Source organism: Ctenocephalides felis, unplaced genomic scaffold (assembly GCF_003426905.1).
Source record: "Ctenocephalides felis isolate EL2017-DRISC unplaced genomic scaffold, ASM342690v1 CF-g0.4_SCAFFOLD_01492, whole genome shotgun sequence".
NCBI lineage: Eukaryota > Metazoa > Arthropoda > Insecta > Siphonaptera > Pulicidae > Ctenocephalides > Ctenocephalides felis.
This window is the reverse complement of record NW_020537646.1, coordinates 44027852-44052967: the sequence shown is the minus strand read 5'-3', so window position 1 is coordinate 44052967 and position 25116 is coordinate 44027852. Positions and strand designations below refer to the sequence as shown.

General features: G+C 28.2%; 1 protein-coding gene across 1 annotated transcript; it reads left to right on the top strand.

Annotated features, from left to right (window-relative positions):
- The first annotated feature begins 585 nt into the window (after positions 1-585).
- LOC113370506 (MFS-type transporter SLC18B1-like) lies at positions 586-25116 on the top strand. Its single transcript, XM_026611178.1, has 12 exons — positions 586-862; positions 9498-9687; positions 15606-15686; positions 16668-16908; positions 18583-18656; positions 18734-18950; positions 19940-20030; positions 22498-22732; positions 23750-23845; positions 23910-24005; positions 24062-24230; positions 24808-25116. Exons 2-12 carry the CDS (start codon positions 9500-9502, stop codon positions 25114-25116), a joined length of 1797 nt encoding a protein of 598 aa, XP_026466963.1. The 5' UTR covers positions 586-862; positions 9498-9499.

Here is a 25116-nt window from a genome sequence, read left to right as displayed (position 1 = left end):
ATAAAATAAAAGCTTATAAATTCTAAATAACAGGATGGATTTTATTTCATAAAGCACCAATGTGTTGTTTGTATAAATCAAAATATATAAATTTATTTGTCACATTCGCGGACAAGTTGTCAAAAATTTTAGTGCCCACAATGCTTTGAAATATTAAAACAGTCCTTAATATGTGCAGGGTAATATTAAACAAACGTAAAAATTAAATTTTGATCGAAAATTCTGGCTTTTTCAGTGAAAAATTACTAAATTTCTTTATATCTCCAATGGAATTTCTATGTTGGCCATTAACATTTTATGATAAATTTAATATTAACAAGTTTGTAGGTTAGGTTACTTACCTTTACAATCAAAGTCATAAAACACTTTGAATCACTTTGTCATTTTAACTACTATTTATTCTTTCAGACAGATGCCGACCTTTATTTTCAAAACACTAATAATTTTAATGATATGATCCGACTACAAAAATTTAGCTACCGCCATCTTTTCGGAAGACATAGAACTCGATTTTTAATTCTAATTTAATATAATAATTCAATTGCACTTACATCATTCGTTTTGCAAAGTCTTACTGAGAGCATACCTTATTGCAGGTGTGATAGTGAAAAATATTATTTTATAATACGAGTTTTATTCTTGTCAATTTTAAATTTCCGGTATGCAATATGTATGCATTCATACAACAAATAAATTACCCGGTGCACAATTATGCAGTGCTGTTATTTAAAAGATAATGAAAATTGCATAATAATTAGAAAATATCATAAACATATTCATTAGTCATTTTGTTTTTACGTGAAAAATATGTGCATAAAGTTGCTGCTGAATAGAAGTCGGATTTCCTCAATAATATAGAAAGGTGAGTACATTGGAATAATTTTTGGTGTTTTTTGTTATAGATAATTTATATAAATTTGATTTTGTATAGATTTAGTGTGAATTTTTATATGTTCTTTAATCAAGAGTGATGTTAATAGCATGCTAAAGATGTGCTCGAAACATCTTTAGATTTTTTTGTTGGCAAAGAATTGTGTTCTTTAACCCTCCGTCGGGCGCAGTCCAAGTATGTACAGAATCGGGCGCAGTGTATCTAACAAATACAGATTATAAATATATTGACAGGAGGCTTAAAGTTTTATATATTTTTATTTAATTTGCGCTTTTACAATGCTGAATATGTGTATTATGTGTAAACAAAAACAAAATATATATTAGATCAATATTATTTTTATAATATAGCAAAATATAAAAATCCGTACATGCGCTCAAAATGCTAGACATACAAACCTTACTTTGTCTGAAATGAATAATTTAATTAATTATATAAAAACAATTGTCAGATTCTGTTGAAATGTTTATACAAAGACTATATAAACAATTAGGACAATAAAAACTTAGTGTTTTTTGTCATTTTGTACGTCAAATAGAATTTGGCTTAGTGCGTTTTTTTTAACAAAATTGCTACTAGCAAAATATGCGAAGTTCAAAGACAATCTAATATGGACGAATAAATAGTAGACATAAAATAACGAGGCTACTGAGATATGGAGATCTCGATGACATCAAATTATGGAGAAACATGCTAAAATGTTGGCCCTGTATCTGTCAGATCGGCTGCGCCCGACGGAGGGTTAATATATAACAAAAATTAGCAAAGTTATGTTCTATTTAGTGTTAATATTCTAATAATTATGGTGTGAATGCAAATTTGTATATTTTTTTAGTTGACGAATTGCAATAATTTATCCGAAGATTTAGTTACATTATAAAAACATTGTCTCAGCTAACAATTTTATTGTTGGCCAGAAAATCTGATGCTATTTCCAGTTTTCTCGACTTTTCAAGTCATTCTGAATCGTTTGAGGCTAAAATTGATAAGTTATATGTATATATATATATGTAGTGTGAGCCAATATTCAGCATTTTGTCGAGTTTTCTCTAAACTAGCTATTTGACTATCGGCCGAGCCGATTCTTTACAATTATGTGTTTATGTGTAAAATTTTGTATCCATATTCTAGCCAAACTTGAACCGATTTTAAACATTCAAAAACAGTTCAAAAAGATATTAGTTAGGAAAGTGCTGATTAGTGTTTAGTGTAAATCAGCTAGTCCGTTTCTTCGTAATTATTTGTGTAAATTTTTTTGACGATTTTGATAAAACTTTTTGCAATATTTGAGGTTATTGCATCAAAGAACATTCTAAAGTATTATTGGGCATGAAAAGTGGTTTAATAAATAACTAGTGGTGAATGACATCGTGCCTTATGGCAAATTGCTGGAACTTCCCGTAACGTAATGATATATTCGAGGTATATTAAATGTTTTCAAATAGATTATTTTTTCAAATACTGTAACTTATATATGTTTACAGAAAATAAATAAACAAAACCTAATCAATCGAATTTAAAATGAAGGACATTGTCTAATATTTATAAGCATTATATAAACTGAAGTTCAAAATTAAAATTATTTATTTTAAGTGAAAAAAAAATTTAAATTTGTAAGATATAATATTAAAATTCGATTTATTTTGGGCATTCAAAATATTTTTTTTTTCGAGATTAGAAAAAAAAAATTTTATCTCCCAAAGCAATCGTTTCGTCAACACAAACAGAAAGTTTTCGTCAGCGTTTTCGTAGAAAGTTCTTTGAATCATTCAAATCTGGTGCTTAATTCTCTCAAAAACTGCCATTTTTTGGACATTCAACTCGGTATCTCCGAAACGGCTGGACCCGTCTTTGCTAAAAACTAATCACCACTTCTCCCCGTCATTGCAAAGATTAGTAGCAAAGAGTTTTTTTCAATCAATTGCGTACTTTTCGTTTGGTGTTTGTTGAAAGATGGGAATTCAAATCGAAAATTTTGGTCATATTGTTTTTTTTTATTGTTGCATCTTATGCTCACAAAAACTTATCAGCTTTTTATAGCGAAGAAGCTTGGAAAACGACAGTGTTAAAATTAGTTTGGCTAAACTAGAAAAGCGACAGTGTTAAAATTAGTTGTTCTGGTGATTTTTCACTCGAAGATGAAAATCGCTCTGGTTATTATAAAGGAATTGTCTACTTTTACACTTACCATGCGACCAAACCTGATGTCTACATTGAACAACTAATAATTCAGTTGAAGAAAAGCGGCAAAAATTGACAAACCAAAACAAAACTATTCCGACATTGACATCACATATCTGTGGCCACTTGCCAAAAATGATTTAAGCTTGGTCGGGATGTTTCACCATATCTACTATATAGTCCTGAACCTTCTGATTACTTCTTGTTGATCTGGATCTTTACAAAACTCCTTTAATGGTTAGCATTTCAATGATTAAGATGGTGTCAAATTGAACCAGATTCAGTTCTTTGCAAATAAAAACCAATAATTGTTTAAAAAATTGGAAAATGATGCTCCTTGGAAGATGACAAAAAGTCATTGATCAGTTTAGTTCCATGATATAATTATAAATTTTAGCGAAAATCCGCACTTAGTTGCCAACCAGTTTTTTTTTACCACACTTGATTTTATATTACCTGATTGCAATCTTATACAATATAGTTGTCATAAACAATAACATAATAATAATTGTCAAACAAGTTATGTTTCATAACCAACATTACAAATTAAAAATGTCCGATCTTGAACATTAAGTAGCAGGTGCGTAGTTGTGGCAAATGCTTGTTCTATATTCAAATTGACATGAAAAAATACAATATATTTCTCTATAACAATTCTTTAACATTTCCGTTAATATTATTTTCCATCGATCTAACAAATAAACATCGTATTGTTAAATCAACAATTGTGTGAAGATCACTGATAAATCGCCTATCTTTGATAAAAACTCAACTCTGGTGTTCGTTATCAAAAGTCTTGTCAAAACATTCGTCGCCGGATCATTTCATTCAAGTTACGAAAGTCGTTCGATTAGCACCGATCAATTAAATTAAATAATTGTTAAGTAAATAATTTATGTCCTGTTAGATATTTCTAACACTTTTTAAAATTAACTCGTTGCAGTGTCGGGGTAAATGATGATAGTGCTATTTGGCGAATGTTCGGTCAATAGAAACTTTGTGATATTAAAAAATAAAACTTTTTATAAACAGTTTTCGATAAGAACTCATTTAGTGTTACGTTATTGAAGGAAACAATTGTGTTTTTATACTATAACGAAAAAAAGTTATTATCATCGTCACAAGACAGTTATCACAGTATGTATTTGTTTTTGTACCTTTGCTATCTGCTTTAATAACGCACATGGCTTTTGTGTCGTGCGATTGCATTTTCAAATTATCAACAAATGCAAATTATTTTTATACAATGTGTTTAATACTCATCGTATTTAAAATTAGTTCTATTCAAATATGGTATAAATGTATGAATATATAATCAAAGAATTAAAAAACTTATTTGACCCATAATTTTTATACAAATGATAAAATTTAACTTGTTGAATAATTATTATTAAAAATATTAATTTTTGTACTATTATTATAGAATAAATCATATGATAAGAGTCAATTAAAGTTACATAAAATATATATGCTATAATTAATAGGAATATGAATTTTGCTTTGAGCATTAGAATGGTAAAAAACTCCCGGCTGATTTTTGTCAAAATCTAATCGGCATGATTCCCAAATGATATCTTTTGAACAATTTTTGACTTTTCAAAATTGATTCCGGATTATTTGCTAGAACATGTACTAATCAATAAGATAATAATAAATTAATTTATGACTGATTTATAAGTATAACGAACTCCTATCGCAGGTTATTTCTGACACGTATTATACATTAATATATATTCTAAAAGCGCGTCTTTTTATTCAAAATTTTGAATTTGTATAAAAAAATCACTTCATATGCCTATGATATTTATTGTTTAGTCTAAACAAAGCGACTCTAATAGTGGTCCATATTGGGTCCCAGGGGTCCATGATAACGTTCAATTGAACCATGTAAACAAAAAAAAAAGTTCAGTCAGTGTATTGCAACACACAATTATAATAAATATTACCTTTATGATAAAAAGTCATATGTGTACAATATTGTACCTTTTACTAAAACTGTATAAGTTACGGTTGCTGGCATTGCAAAGATCATATATGCTGAGTTTTGAAAGACTTTTGCTTGGAGATATTTTTTGCGTTTTTTAAAAATTGTAAAACAGAGATCATAATACATAGAAAATAATTATAAAATGATTTAAAATAAATAAATAAATAAATAGATGTACGACTAAAACTTACAAAATTGTCGCCAAATGTTCATACTTAAAAATTTACTTATTACTACTACTTTATTTTGTCATTTCAATTTAAATAATAAATGTAAAAACTTAACATGTACTTTTGTTTTAAATATATGATACCAAACTTCAGTACAGTTAAAAAATTAAGGAAAAAATTTATATAAGGGGTCCACGACATAAAAAAGTTTGGGATTCTTTGGTTTAGTTAGACAATGAACTTTATCTATATGCAAAGTTTCATTATATTAGAAAGGTAAAAAAACCGGCTGATTTTCGTCAAAATCTAATCAACATGATTCCCAAATGATATCTTTTGAACAATTTTTGATTTAAAATTGAATCTGGATTTTTTGCTATGCACTAAAAAATTATTGCTTATATGATAATTAAGAAGAAACGGCTCAGTCTATCGTCGCGAATTAATCCTTTCATTGTAGTATGTATTACTTTCTTTTGATTTTTTACATTAAATTCTATTTCCGTATAAAAGGCATTCATTAGATTTTTGCGCAGCAGTTCCCGAGCGCTATTTTCAGTTGGAAAAATATTATTGGCCTTTATTTTCAAATAAAAACTGATATCTCCGCCGCATGACTCAGGTAGATTACACCAAAGCTTTTCATCATTTGTGCTAGAAGTTTTGAAAAATATTTACCCAAATATCAAAATGTTCAAAATATTGGAATTAAAATGTCTTGCCGAAAATATTTTTTTGCTCAAAACTATAAATAATCGCGTGACAAACGAGAATAATTTTGATTCCTGGCAAAAAAGCGTCAAACTGATGCATTTCTAAAATGCTGTGTTTCCAAAATACTTAATGAAAATATAAGAACATTTGCGTTCTAAAACAAGTGTAAGAAAACATTTACTATTAAATATTTTAAATTCCAATCCAAGTTTATCAACGTCTCTTATGCGATGGTGAGATGTACCATCCAATGATCAACGGTGAGTACTGATAAGATATATATATATATATATATATATATATATATATATATATATGAATGTATAAGCTCTTAAAAAAATCAAAGGAAAATTTTCTCGTTTTTCTACAATGTAGGTAAACATTGTATGTTTACCCTAATAAAATATCAATCGCGCGTCACAAATTGTACGTGAATACCTGTCTATCTAGTTATCTCCAATCTCATAACCTTTTCATGACGTTGAAAGGCTATATAATATATTTTCAAACTTTTTTAAGTCATAATTCATATATTAGCGATTCAAAGTGCGTATTAAAATCATTGATTTTGAAAGTTTTGAAGCAGAAATTTAGGCTCTTACAAGAAAATCCGATTTGCTAATTTTATATTTTTTCAACGTTTTCAAGTCATTTTGATTCAAACAAGACCAAATTTGGAAAAAGTATGTGTGTGTATGTGAGCCGATTTTTGTCTTCTTATTTGGCTAAACTGATTCCAAAAATATAAATGCTATTTGATGAATGTTAATAATTTTCGATTTTCTTGGGAAAGTTTCTTGGGAAACGTATCAGAAAAGCGAAAAAAAAACGTACACATTTTAGCCAAAAATCCTAAATCTATTTTAAAATTTCTAAACCAATTCGAAAGATAGGTCAGGTTTCTACCTAATTGATTGTTAAACAATTTTTCTCGCGATTCTAATAAAACTTAATATAGGACCTGGTCTTAATAAACACACTAAAATATTACAATCCGACAAAAAGTGATTTATTTAACTATTAAAATTAATTAAAATTAAGCATAATAGTTGCGCTTTTAGATAATATTCCGTGTATAAATTGGGCATGCGTTTGTTTTTTAATAATGTGTAATACAAAAGTTTGCTCAAAATTGAATAATCTGCAATAGTTTCTTTTACAATATGACGCTCTACAACAACTAGATATATATTGTTGTCTTATTGATTAAGTCGATTATTTAAACATATCAGGAAGTGCAGCAAGCTGCCTTAATGGTAAAATGCCACTTACAACTAGTTCCATCATTGTTTAACCGAATATGACTAATCACCTTAACAGCAAAAAGCACACCTGACTTAATAATAAAAAATATTCTATTTTACAATGAAATGAATGGAATGGTTGCAGTCATTGTCAAAATAGCTTAGTAGATAAAACAAAAATGCTTTAACATCTTGGAATGAAATTTAATAAAATATTTCTAGAATTTAATTTCCGTGTAAATATATAAACATATAACCAACAACAATGTTGAGTCATGAATAAGACTAATACAATGGAAAATAAAACAATGTTGTTCATATGTATGCTGTTATATATAGCTTCGTGCGAGTATATTTGTTTATTTTTATTTGCATAATTTGCTATCTGTTTGTAGAATTTTTTTGTATACATAAATGTCCAACTAAAAACAAATTAGTGCCTTGAACAAATATTTGTTTTGTTATCTTTATAATTTATAAAAATGTATTTTTGGGTATTTTCAAAACTTCTAATTATTGAGAAAGTTTTACATCATATATTGTACCACTACTCATACTTTTATTACATTTAAAGCTCACTCTAAAATTTGCAGCTATTATATGTAATTTGTTGACATATCTAAAATTACATATTCTTATCTGAAATATTCAGTTTTAATATTGTATTTATATTTTATGTTAACATATTTAGAATAGTAATAATATAATTGCAATGCACAGTTGATAAATTATTAGAATGTAAATTTAGTAAATTAGTTTGCATTCACAACATATAAATCTATACCATAATTGTTAAGTCATTTTTTTTAAATATGAGGTAAGCGGTTAAGAGCGACGGGGCTTGATTCAGAGGTCCCGTGTTCGATACCCACTTCGAGCAGTAGTTGTCAGGCAGTGACAACGAATTTTACGTGGAAATATAGATAACAATATGCTTCCGAGTCAAAATAGCCCTCACTCGGCATTGCTGCACCAATAAAAATATTCGTCCTGTTACAGAAATTGTAATAATGATATATCATACAAAGATGTGACAACTGATTGGGTTGCTATCTGTCAAACAGACTAGTATTAAGTCAAATCAGCATCACAATTGTGGATAAAAAATTGTATCCAAACGTACATACACACACACATACATCCATTTTTTTTTTCAATTAATGCCAAAATGTTCAGAAACTTGAAACGTAAAGATATATAAAAATGTTCATATAAGATGTAAGATATGCATCTATATAATAAATAACTTCATGTGCTCAAACTTTCTTGCAAAATCGATAGATCCTAGGTGATGATCGATCTAATTTGTTTACATATTTAAATATCGGACTCTAAAATATATTTTGAAAATTGTATAACTAAACATATTAGTTCAACCAATAGTTAATGTTGGTTAATTATATATATATATATATATATATATATATATATATATATATATATAATATAAGCTCAAGTGAAAATCAGCTTTCGTTGGTATAGCTTCATGTATAATAATAAAAAGTCAAGAAATACTTCGAGTATAGTTACTTATAGCCACAACTAGATTGGACAATAACTGGTTTTTCAAATCCATTCAAAAAGCCATACAATTATCAAAACAATTTATTAATGTCTCAGTGTAATTAAAACAAATTTTAATTAAAAGTATAACAAGAAAAGTTATTTTGTAATTTACCTTCAAATATCTAATTATCAATCAAATTGTCGCACATCTCTAAATTTAATTGATCTTGATACCAATTTTCTAAATAAGGGACAACAAAAGTAAATATTTGAAATGTAACATATTATCATATGTTACTGAAATGTAACATATTAGCAATCATAATATTTTTAAAATATTTTACAAAAACTAAAACGTTTATACTTGAGTTGCTCTTTTACCTTGAGTACAGCAAAAGTATCAAAATGTTAGAGAAATTTATCTTTACATCGAGAACATCATGTAGTAATATTTTCGATTATTATTTAAAACGATTTTATGTAATAACTGCATTTGCCTTAAATCTCAAAACTATTCGCTTTAGAATAAATTCTCGTAGCTGTGAAATTAAATTTTGGAACAAAATTTTGGCAGATTATGTATGACAGTAACTTCTAAAAAAACATTGTTTTTTATATATTCTTATTTAATTCATGATGTTTATTTTGTATACTTTTTCACTCTACTTTTATCATTTAGTATATTTTTTATTATGCAAACAATTTGTCACAATACTAATTTATAAGTCTTTAATAGGTGAATATTGAAAATGAGGATTTTATGATGGCTACTTTTGTTTATATTTGCAATTCATTTTTTTTAGAAATGGTTCAGGCTGACCCAACGTGCAGCCTCTGGCTGGACAAAAACATTGACAGCAGACGAGGATCTGATTTTTCCCGCTTGGACTTTGACACGAGTTCAATGTTTGAATCGAATGTCCAGTTGTCAAGTTCATTAGATGTCATCGACTGGTCAAAAACTAAAATTCCCAAACGGACTAGTATCAACAGGTAAATTTGTTGGAAAGTGTTTTTTTTTCTTTATTAATAATTAGCAATCAGAATAATTTCTATGAGCTAGCAAATTCTATGGGCTAATTGTGTGACGTCAACATAAAAAATAAAAATAAAGTATATAAAAAACAAACAATAATAAAGATACGAAACAAAGGTGATAGAAAGTATTAATTATTTTTATAAAATCTAATTATTATTGCAAGTTCATTTTTGTAAATAAGTTTAATTTATACTCACTTTATACTAGCTTTGAAAGTTTAGTTACGTTTTATGTCAATGGATAATAAAAAAGTGTTTTTTTTTAATAAAGCGAGGTATCTAATTTTCTATTTTAAGTAGGTAAATATGACATTTATTTCAATGCACAACCGTTATTTGATTAACATTTATTAACTTTTTTGATAATTTAAAATTTCAGAAATTATTTCTTGTTTTGTTTAAAAATTTTTAAACAAAACAAAACGGTTTAAATTTTGTTTAAAATTTATGAAATGAAATTTCAATTTAACAAATATAGAGAAACGCATAGGCAAATGTGTTGTAGCACTTATAATAGCGAGGCTCGGGTAATTTGTCTAGTAACCTGATAACTCGATCGTGTCTTTCAAAAAATCATATATTTTATGATTTTTTAACTTATAGTTGTAGTAATCGCAAAAAAATCGAAAATTAAAATATTGGGTGCTATATTTAGAATTCTGGTATACTATTATTATTTTTTTATTTCGAAAGCACTTTTCACTCAAATAACTTATTATCAACAAAGTCAAAAATGTTGAAGTACTGACTTATTCTATAGGTGGTGTTTTTTTTGCTCTATTTTCGATTTTCTCCCACATTTTTTTCTTTCTCTTAAATATTTTCAAGAACATGATATTTAAAAATCTATCTTTAACATAGTAACCAGAAACAAAACTAGTTGGTATTGGTATTTAGCCTTGAGGCAAGTTACATGAACTCCTCGATTTGTGTAAATAATTGACTTAATCCATGATAGATAAATTAATTTTTGAGTAGTTAAAAATATTCGAAGTGGATTTATTACACATTATTAAAAATCAAACACGTCAACCCGGTCGGAATATTTTATAAAAGCAAATTTTCAAAAATCAATAATTTTTATAATTGATCCAGTTTTTTGTAGGACTTTAATTGTTTAGCATGTTCATTAAAACCAAGTACTTTATCGTTATACCAAGTGAATCGTATAATTTTAATTTTAACAAATGTCAAAAGAACTACACATTTTCTCTACCTTTGATGAATTTTTAAAATTAAACTACTTTTTGTAAGGCAGTAATATTTTAGTAACTTCTATAAGACCATGATATATATCGCTAAAAAAAATCCATAAAAATGGGCTTAAATTTTTTTTTCAACAGTTAATTACAAGAAAACGGCTCGGTAGATTTTAACCTAAAACTAATCAGTATCATTCCCAACTACTATTTTTCCAACAGTTGTTGTATTTTGAAATCGATTCATTAGTATAGTATGAGCTTAAATGTGGACGAAAAGTTTAACACTTTTTTCCAAATTACAAAGAAACGGCTCGGCCGATCGTCGCACAAGCCTGAGAAACGTTAATCCTCATCGAGATACATCAAATGGTTTTTAATTACTGAAATCGGTTTAGGCGTTTTTGAGCAAACGTCGATGAAAGTTCTAATTTTGACAAATGCCAAAAAAGCGATACTAATTTTTGCAAACTTTGACGAATTTTTAAAGCTAAATGAGTTGTCGTAGGGCCGTAATTAGTATGATCTAGAAGACTATGGTATCAACCTTCAAAAAAATAATGATAAAAATCGTCGAATTTTTTTTTTAAACTTTATTACAAGAAAACGGCCCGGCCGATCTCTACCAAAAGCTAATCAGCACGATTCCCAAACAATATCTTTCGAACGGTTTTTCAATTTTCAAAATCGATTCAGAATTGCGGGCTAAAACGTAGACGAAAAATTTTTCACTTTTCTGCGATTTATAAAGAAACGGCTTGGTCGATCGTCGCACAAAACTGACAAACAATAGTTCTCATCGAGATAAATCGAATGGATTTTAAATTTTTGAAATCGATTTTGAGAAAACGGCGATTTACGGCAAAAAATCTGTTGATGCACACGCACACACACATACTTTCTCCAAATTTGGTCTTATTCGATTCAGAATGGCTTGAAACATCGAGAAAACATAAAATTAGCGAATCGGTTTTTCTGATGAAAACATAAACTTCTCCTTCGGGGAGTGAATTATTGCACTAAAATACGCAGTTAGCAATAATTTCGAATTGCTGCATTCTAAAACGCATTAAAGTTTTTTCAGAATACTTTTGAAAGGGTAACGATTAACTTGATTGATTATGGTTTTTGTTTGCCTCACCATGGATTTGAATGATTATGGTTTTTATTTGTCTTACCATGGACTTCAAGCAAAACTTAAAATATGAAATATACCTTCCAAGAAAAATTAAATACTCGGGTACAATGTAAAAAAATATTTCTGAAGTCGAGGATTCTCGAGCCGGAGCCTTCTTCGATCGGGAGACCATGGGCGAGCCCTCATTGGTAACATGAAATCAGTTTATTTCATGTACTCAATCTCTGAAGCAAATGCCTTATGTCTTCTGACATAAGTCATCAGATCATTCAAAGCCACTTTTTAATTTTTTTTCATGTCGAATGCCTACATCGACAGAGCTCTGGCCATATCTTGCTCCTGGTTACTTTGTATCTCTATTGAATATATATATTCACATGAATTGTTTAGTTTAATTGAGTGTTATAAAAATATCATATAATGTACATTTCAATGCAGGTTTTTCCGTTTCTGGGATGAGTATGTGAGAAAGAAACTGTAAAAGCATTTTGTATCAAAATTTTATTTTGAGACTACAAACTAGAGCTGAAGTTGATTATGTATACGTATCGGAAAATATGTGCAACTTGCCTTGGGCAAAATGCTACTTACAACTAGTTTAAAAATATCAAAATTTGTTTTATTCAACTTCTTTGCGATGTTAATAATTAATTAAATTAGCAGTAAAAGTTAAGTAAGCAAAAAATTATTGATCAAGTAGATATGGCATTCCACGGATATCTTCAAACAGTTATTTTTATTTACGTATAAGGTAATGTCAATTATAGCCTCTTGAACATATCTATAGCTTGATATGTGAAGTAGTTCCTATCTGCCACAATGTCGCAGAGTTGATAACATTATCATATGAATTTTATTACTAGGTGGATATCAAAATTAATTTGGATCATAGATTTTATCTCGTTTAATTATTCATAAGTTTAATTTAAATAATCTTTCTCGCCATCTCACTGCAAACCAGAAAACTTTATATCTATCATGTTTCTAATTCATGTTGATATATCAGAATTGTTGAGATATCATACACATGTTTACATGGACTTTCAGCAGGATGAGTAACTGTAAACGCTCAAAGATCAGATTTTTTCAAAGCATTCAAATAGGTATTTAATACGCTGTTATATACGATGTTTATTTCTAGAACTCTAATATAATGCAATCTAATGTTTGCCTTTATTCTTCAAGATCTATATCGATTTTATTTAGAAGGCTACACATTGTTCGTTCTTTGTAATTGTAGTATTGCAGCAATGCCTTCAAAGACTTTTCTCCTATGGAAATATTTTCGGGTCCACGGTTTCAACTGAAAACTGATATGAATACTGCTTGAACCCGGAACTTGAAGTTTACATCATTTCAAATTGTGTATTTTAATTTTAATACAATTTCTCACACAAAGATTCGTAGGATCTTTGGACTTTAATACAATAGATATCACTCAAGGATCCGTAGACATAAACCATAATGTCATCGAATTTTATTAATTTAAACATTTTTTAATCATATTAAAATTAGTCAGAAAACACAATTATGAAGAATGGAAATTGAACTATTACATTAGAAAGAACTATCGAATATTAGATTATTTTAACACTAAACCAATCGACAATTTTGTATATCTATTTTGTATAAATGCCTATAGTGCGCGGTCAACATGACCGATAATTAAGAAGTTATCTATTCCATTATTCAATTTTAATAAATACTGATTTGTTGCATAATGTATATATAAAAAAGAAATTCTTAAAAAAAAATTGACAATTATTTTTATCTAATTTATAAATAAATTGTTTATAAAAACCAATTAAAATATTTTTTATATAGAATATCATAGACAGAATATTTGGTTTTCTCACATAGTCAACAAAATATTTTAGTTTGAAATGTTTGTTTTACGCACAAATATTTGTTTTTTTTTATACCTTTTAAGAATTTTTAACAAGTTTTTTGTAGGCCCAAATTCAAACTTATGAACGGTGAAATTTGATTTTATTGTTCAGAAGCTAACTGAAATAAAACATTTTTTCATGTAAATGATTTCATACAAAATAAGCTCATTCATCCAGTTGGTTCCAAAATGTTGAAAAACACCTAAAGTGGCCAACTACAACTATTCATGTTGCACTTTTTTATCATCCGGTCTGGCACATCTACACCAAATTATGTACATATCTCATATATAAAAATGAATCGCAAAATGTGTTAGTAAGCGCAATTTTGGATAAGTTAAATAATATAAAATTAAATTAATTTAATCTAACATGAAGTAACAGTGTTATGTTATGATTATGGTTATGTTATACCGTTTAAAAGACTTCAATTTCCAACATAGTGTGGGAATTGAGACTCATCATTTTATTTGAAGCAGTTCTATATTTAATATCGCTCATATTATAAATGTATATGCATTTTGGCGTGAAGAGCAATACAATAATTATTATTTTTAGGTGAACGGTAATTATTAGTATATTATATTAAAAAATTGTAGGCATGGGTACAGGACAACGTCTGTCGGGTCATCTAGTTCAAAATATAAGAGATTTCGGTAAACGCTTGCTGCTTTCTCGTATTACTATTGAGTTATCATTTTTGAAACTTACAACAAACGCATTTTTCGGCTTACTTTTACAGACTTGTAAGAGTAAGCCGAGTAAGTAAGAGAATTTTATTCATACAATTCGCTTCAAAATCTGTGAAAGGATTCATCAGTTTTAGAACAATGAACATTTTAAGTGGAATTGAACAATTTTTTTCCAAATAGGGAATCCCATTTATTATATATTTACCATTGAATCTGCATTTTTGGTTGAATATGAGATATTTGATATATAGACATTTTATTGTTCATTTTAAAATGACTAATGCATTGATCTGCAGACCGATATCGTATTACATAAAAACCGTATTTACAATAATTACATACAAATTAAATTGTGTGACATGTATGAATAAAAACATCACTGGATTATAAATACTTATTTGCACCATTGCAATAGCATTGTTGATGCAATCTATAATTCTGGATATAATGTTAGAGATGAAAATTGAACTCTATGTAACTTTTTTTGATAATGAGTTATAATAATTTAAAAATTACTTTTTAAGCATATCTGGTAGAAGAACCTTCGGTTTACTCCTCTAGGATTTTGATGAAACTTCACATGGTGATAGAGTTAACGTATAGTACTAATAATTAGAATACATTTTTGCAAAATTGCAAAACTACATAATAATTATTGCTAATTATTGAGTTAGTTTTAGTTTTATTGTGTAAATACATTGAATTATCGATTTATGAAACAATATATTTTTGAAACTCTTTTCGCTTATTAATTTTGTTTCTAATTTTATTTTCCATCCGCACCATCTACCTATACTAACCTCACTACTACTATTTCTGTATTTTTTGATATTATTTTTTTATCTAATTATAAAATATAGCTAAATAAACTTTTCAGTAGTGATTTAAATCTAATGTAATTATTTAAGAAATGTATGAATGAATTGTCAATATTTAATCCAGAATATTTTTGCAGAGGATCGCTGAGGAGCAAATCATTATGTATAATTAGACCAAAAGATTACACATTAATGGAAATACGGAGGATAAGGGAAAGGTAATACGATATAGGTATTTATGCATGATTCATTACAAGATATATAATAAAACTCTTACTGATGTAATAGAATAAGATTTATAAACTAATTCAAACTGGCAAAAATGCTCACATGCTTTCAGTTTACATAGAGAAATGTTTATAATTTAATTGCTTACCAAACTAACTACTGAAATAGTATTAGCAAAATTTCTTTATTCTTTTTATTCTCAAATGCAAATTTTTATACTTTAAACTTTCTGTCTTGTTGAAAATGCTTCAGTTCTTATAGTTTTACAATCTTAAATATAATGGTAGATTTTTCCTTGATTTGTTGGTTTTGTTGTTTATTATTATAAAAATTAAATCTAATATTATTTAATTGCCATATATTGGAAAATTATAAAACAGATCATAGAATTTAAAAAAAATTTTAAAATTAAAAAATTTAAACTAGTGGTGGATGGCATCATCTCTTAGGGCAAATTTTTGGAATTTTCGTTCCTGTGTTTTCTTGTATTCAATAGTTCAAAAAACATTTTATTTTTAAATGAAGAACTGATTAAATTTTTGAGAAGGCGAGTCTAGTGGTTTTGGAGATCAAGAAAAAAAAGTAAAACAAATGCCATTTGGCGATCAAACGTGGTCCTTAGACATATGCATACAGATTTTAATAATAAGTTAAATTTCGTTAACATTTCTATGGGTTTCATACCAATGTTTATCCGTAATCTTATCTAGAAAAGCCAAGCAGCACGATTGCTTTGAAAAAAAAATTATAATTTTCAAAAAAAATCAAATTTGTCAAAAAAACTCATTTTTTCAAAAATTCTCGAAAATATCATTTCTTCTGTTTTTGAAAAAATTTGAAGCTTTTTTAAAAAAATTAATGTGTTTGGTACGGGAAGTATTAGCAATGCGCCTTAAGGCACGATGCCATGTACCACTTGTTTTATTCACCAATATACCATAAATTGGATTTAATTTACATTCCAAATTTAGATTACTTCGGACCCAACCTCATCCAAAGCCATCTGCCATTTACAACTTGGGCTCGAGACAACGTATTACTTTGGCAGTTTTAGCGCTGGTGGATTTCATCTCTTTCTGCTCTATGAGTGTTATGGCCCCATTTTTTCCCCAAGAAGCGGAAAGGAAAGGGCTTACTCAGACGGAAACAGGACTCGTGTTCAGCTTTTATGCTTTGGTTATGTTTGCAGCTTCACCTCTTTTTGGAAAATTGGTTAGTTCTAATTACTTTCAAGCGTTTAAATAGAGTATGTACAAGATAATATAATGAAATTGATAAGTTTTTATTTTATTGTGATATTAGACATGAGAATTTTGTTAAGCATTTTAGACCTCAATGACAAAATCAAAATTTAAAATTTTCCAAAAAAGCTTTTAATAATAAGTCTCCCGGAAAGTTCGGTCCGTTCGAGGAATAAAACAAAATACATTTTTTTCTTTCGCCAATTAACTTTGCCATTGTTATCAATCATCACTTGACAGCGTGAAGGCAAATTGTATACCCCATTTTCTAAAAACGTTTTTTCTTTATATGCTGAAATTTGAACCAGTGCTTGTTTGACATTGTCATTTTTTTGCCAATCAAAAAATTTTGTAAGAACAAAGACAAGTATTAAGCACATGGCTATGTAAAACCCAATTATTATCTCCAGATATTTTTCTAACTTTTTTATGTGACACGCATCAGAACAGTTTCATACAAATTCAACAAAAAAAATGGTTTGTTGAGCTGAACTTAGCCTTTCTGCGAACTTCGATATTTCCAGAAAATGATCTTGCTTTTCTCTTAACAACATTGTTGTCCTTCAAATATGCTTCATCGGAACAGAAAGATCGAAATCACCTGTTTCCAAACTTTCATACCATCTTTCGCATGTCCTATAAAAAATACTAAGAACAGTACATTCACCAAATGCTTTCAATAAATTTGAAGCTTTGTTAAAATTTATAGAAGACGTATTAAAACCATCTATAAACTGATTTATATATTTTTAAATGACAAAACAGAATGATGTACAAATTGAACACATTAAAATTTTAACAGAATATCTGCACATAAAGTTATATGTACCAATTGCACCTAGCTGGTTAAAGTTTTTCAAAATCTTGCATATCAATATGATATTTGTGGTCTTTTTGTATTTTTATATCTAATGAATTTTTGAGGAAATATAGATAAAATGTTGGAATCGTTAGCACAAATAGATATTCATATATAATTTTTCAATTACGCCAAAACATTTGGAAATGGAGAATAAAAAATAGAATTTACTGTCCTTATGATTAAGTTTTACTTTATAATACTCACCCCGATGCATATTATTGCATTGCATATTTCTAAACATAAGGATGAATCAGAAGTTAATAGCAGATACTTTAATTATGAGACCTAAAATAGTATTTAGTGTTTATTTTTAAATACTTTTGAAAGTATGTCAGGTTGAGATTTTATTTGAAGATTCATTAATATAATATGGCATGCATATACAAATCTCGGTAAATTTTTTGGATGCATCATCTTCAAATTTATTTTGTAATTGTGCTCTCGGGCGATTGTAGCAATTCGTATATTTGTCCAATATATACCCAATAATTAATCGTAATTCAATCTTATTCGTGTTTGCGCTTATAGTAAAGAATCGGAATAATAATCTTTAAAATAATTAGTTTTAAACCAAATTCATATACAAAGTAATGAAATACTTATATCGATATATCTTCTAGTAAATTACAGTACTAATAAGATAAGTCACTTCTAGCAAATTACGGTACTAATAAGAATTCGTTCAAAAATTTATATTTCATTTCAATTTCTGAACTTGGCAATAACGAATTGTTTTTATTTCTCTAGAATTTACCATTATTATAATATAACTTATTTTTGCAGCTACCTAAAATTGGAGCAAGATTTCTTTTCCTATCCGGATTGTTCATAGCAGGTGGTTGTAGTGTGGTTTTCGGGTAAGATAAATATATACATAATAAATAAATAGAACTCTCACTTAAATAAAAAAATTATAATGCATTTTTTGTTACAGCTTATTAGAATATGTGGAAGATCGTAAACTTTTCATGATTTTCTGCTTTTTTGTTCGTGGCTTGGAAGCTTTGGGAGCTAGTGCTTATTCAACAGCCAGTTATGTATACGTAGTTGCTTGCTTTCCTGATAATATAGGAACAGTGCTGGGTCTTTTAGAAACTTTTGTTGGACTTGGAATGTCTATGGGACCTGCGATTGGAGGCTTTCTGTACTCGGTATGCAAATAAAATATTAATAGTTTTTTCGGGAATAAATATTCAAATAACACAAAAGTGGTGAATTTTAATAACTGATTCGAAGTCATCATAAACTAGTTGTGTATGGCATTGTGCCTTAAGGCAAATTGCTGGTACTTGCCGTACTGTAATAAAATATTTTAAGAATATTAAATGATTTTGAATACATTAGTATAAATACTGTAACTGCCATATTTTATAGACAAAAAGAGTTTATAATCTAACCGACATTTATGTATGTTTACAAGAAAAATAAACAAATTAAACCTAATCAACCGGATTTAAAATGAAGAACATTATCTAATGTTTTTAAGAATTATATAAACTGAATTGCAAAGTTAAAATTATTTAGAATTGAGACAAAATTAATTAGGCAATATATAAGTTGCCTTTAAAAGTTTAGCTAAAGAAAATTAAAATCCGACTTATATTAGATATTCAAAAAAAAAAGAATTTTCTTGAAATTTGGAAATTAATGAAATTCTGAAAAGCAATCGTTTCGTCAACACAGACAAAAAGTTTTTTGAATCATTCGAATCGAATGCTTCGTTCTCAAAAGCTCAATTTCTGTTTTCTGCACTCCTTGCTCTGTATCTCCAAAACTTATCAGCACGTCTGCCTATTAGTAGCAACCGAATGTTTTTGTAATTTCGCCCAAAAACGTGGCTGAAAAAATTTATCCATACATACATATAGCCATATAAACACACATCCATTTTTATCTAATAATGAGGTATACAAAAATGTTCAGAAACCTACATCACGTGAAGATATGCAAAAATTTCAATTTAGATTTTTGGACGATTACAAAATCAGCATATCCAAGTTTGCATGCAGTATGATTATTGTACAATCAAAAACTAACTATTGATAAATCACTGCTTTAATAGTTATTTTTTGATTCACAAATCTTTTTAATTAATATGAAAATATTTCTTTAATTGTCTGATCTGCATTTTTTCAGATAGTTAGGAGGATTTGGTTTACCATTTTATGCTGTTGGCATTCTGACATTATTCGTAGTTCCTGTAACCATGTGCTTATTGCCACATAATAACGGTGAGGAAATATTTCCAGATATAACAAAAATATTCTTTGGTAGTATTACTTCAAATGCCATTCAGTTGCCAACTGATTCCAGTTTATTTCTAAATATTTTAAAATTAGTATTATGTTAATTGGTTAAAACAATTTTAATATAATATTTTATTTAACAATCTACCTCATGTTATTTGAATACTAATTAGCAGACAGTTACATAATCCTACTAAATTTAAATTAAATTGAGACTTTTAAATGTAATTGATAACTAAATTTTCATAACACACACAATGATAATGATTACGTTAAAATGAAATCTTTCATTTTTTTGTGAAACTCGTAGCTTACTTATATAACATGCTTCGGATTTTCCGATTTGGGTCTCACAAATTTCAGTTCCCAGACAGCACAAGACATGCCAGGGAATGTCCCACTTGTCCTCACAATCTCCTAATATCGCGATATCCTATGAATATCCTATGAATATGCAACGGGACGTCTCAAAACCAAAGGACTCGAGCAGGTATAACGCACGGGTTCACGAACATGTCGCTCTCGTACGCGCACGGCTTGAGACCTCGAAACGTATATGTTTGTCCCTTTCTCTTTCGTCGCGTCGGTTTTGCGTCCTTCGTCCTTTAAGGTTAAGCATATAGCGTCTATATGTCGAATTATCATAGTTTTTTTAGTAATTGAGTAATAATAGTGAAAATTTTATTTGCTTTATATAATTATATGAGCGTGTGTTATAAATAATTAATATTATTTATCAAAATACTCTAAAATTGAGTAATAATAGTGGAAATTTTATGTGTTCTATATAATTATATGTGCGCGTGTGTTATAAATATTGCAGCCAACATATTGAAAAGGGGGCAGATATAAACGATGGTAATTAAAGCTTTCTGTATACTGTTATTTGAAATACTATGTTACTAGTACAAATAGAATTTTTAATTAATGCTGACATTTCTACCCTGCCAGCTTATCCAGCAGCCATGCCTAATTTTGTATCAAATGCTGTGTTTGAAAGAGAATTAACAAGAAGAAATGCTCTCCACTATGTTGTTGGAGGAGCTTCAACTTATGGAGGCTATATTTCTGAGCAAAGATATCAAAATACAATTGGTAATCAAAAGTTTATATAGATTTATTTTTATTTGTTAACTTTATCATATACTAAACAAACTTTCTCTTTATTTCTGTATTTAGCCATCAGAGTCCAGCTATGAAAATCCATTTTTGATGATGGTTTGGACAAAGAATTTTGCTAGGGACGAGGAAAGGGCAAAAATAAATTTTGTGATCTAGTGCCTTGCGATGTCATCACAGGTAATTTATATATCTTATACTTATGATGTGTTGTAAATTATGAATTAAACTAATATATAATTAATTCCAGGAATTGCTTTGAAAAATTTGCCGCATGAGACATAGTTTACTGTTTCAGAGGCTGCAAAAGCTGGCTGCGATGTGCCAATAAATATTATACAAGGTATTTTTGTGAGATAGGTACTATATGTTTTTCCTATTTACAAAAAATCATGATTATTGACTGGTTAGTTGTATCAATGTTAGTGCAAAATTTGTGCTGTGTACACATTTTTAGATGTAAAAAACCAAGTTTAATATTCACTCGTAATGACATCAAATTGTGTCGATATATTTGGAATTAGAGATTATTTTATAAATCTCTGTCTATTTTGATTGATGTATCGCTCTTAAAGAACTTACTCATATATATATATATATATATACATATATATGCATTTATTCATTTGTTTTCTATTTCAGGAGAGAAAATCAACCATGAACTAGGATTGAATGCCGAATTAATTATATTTTTAATATTGTAAAATAAGTTATTTTGAATTAAAGTTGTATATATTAAATTTTGTTATAAAATTATCTCAGGATTTTGTTATTTTGTAATAAAAGTTTTTTTTGTGAAATTGTGTTCTTTTAATTTATTTAATTATAATTATTATCTAAAAAGTAAAAATCAATTCCATAATTATATCCTATTCATGTCCGGTTTATGTCCGGAATATCCCGCGCGGGATATCCTACAGAACGTCCCATAGGTGCGACATATTAACATGGTTTCGGATAAGATCAGGATAAGCGGGATATCCGTAAGGCTATCGCAGGGACAATGAATGTCCGCGCGTGGATATCCTGTGGACATTCTCCGGGATGTCTTGTGTTGTCTGGGTTTTGATGCAAATTTCATGAAACTAAGTTTGTTTTTAATGGAAGAAAATAAATAATAATTGCTTTGTGTAGAATAATCAAAACATACAATCTCCGTAAACTCCTGGTAAGAGACCTCTTCTTACCTTTATTTTTAACCTTTATCTTTACCTTTTCTTTGTCGTTTTTGGCAGTTACTGTAAATAAATATTTGAATTAAATAGGCTCTACATGTGTATAAAACTGCGAAATATATAATATGAATAATTACTAAATTTATAATTATTTTTAGACTTAGGTAAAACTAGTAAGCCTGGATCACTGCTATTATTAGCCTATTGCCCAGGAGTCCTGATGACTGGATTAGTTGTAATAGTTGCATCAAGCGCTTGGGGATTTCTAGATCCAACTTTAGAACCACATTTAAGGCAATTTTCACTCAGCGCTAAGCAAGTTGGACTGATTTTCTTGCTTTTTTCATCGTTGTATGCCGTATCAAGCTCATTTTGGGGATGGCTGGCCGACAAGTAAATTCTTATATTACTACTTATACTATTGCTAAATTATAGTAAAAAAATATAAGATATAACATAGCTATTAAGTAATATTTTAGACAGCAATATATTTAAAGACTAATGAATTTTTTTTTTATAATTATTATGATCAACCTATTCGCGTTTTAAAATTATTAATGACGTTAAAGCAAATATTTACATAAATTTCGCTCCACTGGCAAGGAGGAACGAAAGAAATTTTTATGAAACTTTGTACGATGATAAATTTCATTATTATAGTCTTATAAGATGTGGTATTAATTATAAAACTTAATTAAACTTCAGAAAATTAAGCTTTGCGCCATATGTACGCATACAGTGTTTCTTACCAATATGTGGAGATGGGCATATTTTTTATTTTTATTTCCGTAATACATCTTAAATATTGCAAAAGTATTAATTTATCGCCTATATTGTGTAAACAAAAAAGTATATATCTGAAAAAAAACTGTAGGTGTATATTACATATATTCTCTGAGTATAAGTTCTTTTCAAAGCTTATCTATTTTATAAATATAAACAAAATTAAAATTAAATTTTTTACTAACTAAATATTTAAGTTATAATTATAAATATATTATATTTTGTTATAATTAATTTAACTGAAAGTATTTTTAAGCACGTGCTTAATTTGATTTTTTTGGATTCATTCAATTTCAATAAAATTATACTTTATATTATATTATACCATACGTCCCGGCTTTTTCTAAAAGCAATATTTGTCCCGATTTTAGGTGTTTTGTCCCGGATTGTCCCGGATTTTTAAAAATGTTTTGATTGCCAATATTTTTTTTAAATATATTTCAAGAAGAAAATTTATAGCGAAAAAATGTGCATATAAATTTTTACCTCGCCAACCCCCCTTCCCCCGCTCTCACACACATTATAATCCGTCCCAGATTTCATGCAAAAAATATGGTTACCTTACTATATATAGATAGTTTATTATGATGAACAGAATTAAATAATTAATTTTATTTTTATTTCAAGATTCAACAACCACTGGTCAATGATGTTCAGCGGACTTTTATTATGCTCATTGGGGCTTTTATTACTAGGCCCTTCGCCGTTGTTACCACTCGAAAGGTAATATTTTGAGATCAATTTCTGAAAATTGAATATTTGTTCTGAGTTGTGCGTTATTTTTCAGTTCATTGTGGTTGAATTTAACATCATTGTCCATATTAGGAATATCAATTGCGTTGGCTCTACTTCCTACTTTTCAATCAGTATTAATGTTTGCAATGTAAGTACTAAAATAGAAATATATTGTATCACCTTTAATAAAATTTATACTTTTAGGGACGCAGGCTGTCCTGATTCAGTGTCCACGTACTCTGTAGTTGCTGGACTGTGGTCATGTATGTACTCCCTTGGAGAAGTTATAGGGCCAACATTGGGAGGAACTTTACTGGAAAAATTTGGGTTTCCTTGGTGTTCTACAGTAATGGCTGGAATTACATTTTCACTTGTAAGTTTATTTAATTAGTAAGTATATTTAAGTAATTATGGACTGAATTTGTTGTAACACATAAATACATCTAATTTATTAGTATTGTGAAGATTGAAATATTTTTATTGTTTTTTTAATTTAGTCAATAAACACTCATATGTAGATATTTCTAACAATAAGGAATGTCATATATTATATATTCCTATCATTTTAATTACAGCAAACATAAGCACTATGATGTATGATCAATAAAGCACAATCACAGAAAACAATTTATCAGAATAATATATAAGTAAAAATAATTGTAATATAAATTTGAAAGTACAAAAAATTGTTAATCCGTGCATATTATTATTTTAAGAAAAATCGAAAGACTTGATGTGTTATTCAAATGAACATTTTGTAATGATAATTTTTTTTTTTGCTTTATGTCATACTTTTTATTATTTTCTGCTCAAACATCCTGTGCAGTATACTTTTTAGAACTATTTATATCTCACATTCACAATTAATCACTACATATAAGCAACTTGAACTAAAAAACATTGATTGACTATGATTAAAATAGTAATTAATACTATATTTCAGGCTATAGCATCATTTTTTTTTCTTTGCCTTTCGATCTCCAAGTAATGCAGGAAAATCAACATGCGATAGTGGAATGAGTGAATATTCTACAATATATGGAACAATGACTGATAGTGATGATAGAGATCCATTATTAACAAAATTTTATGATAGTGATGATGATAACACAAGTCATATTGCATATACGATAGAAAAAATAAATTACTATGAACAAAGCAGGAGGAATGACCAAGAATTTGGCGATTTAGATACTAATCAAATGACTGATGTGAGGGGAACTGTTAACGTAACATCGAGAGGAGCTTGTGAAGTTTAA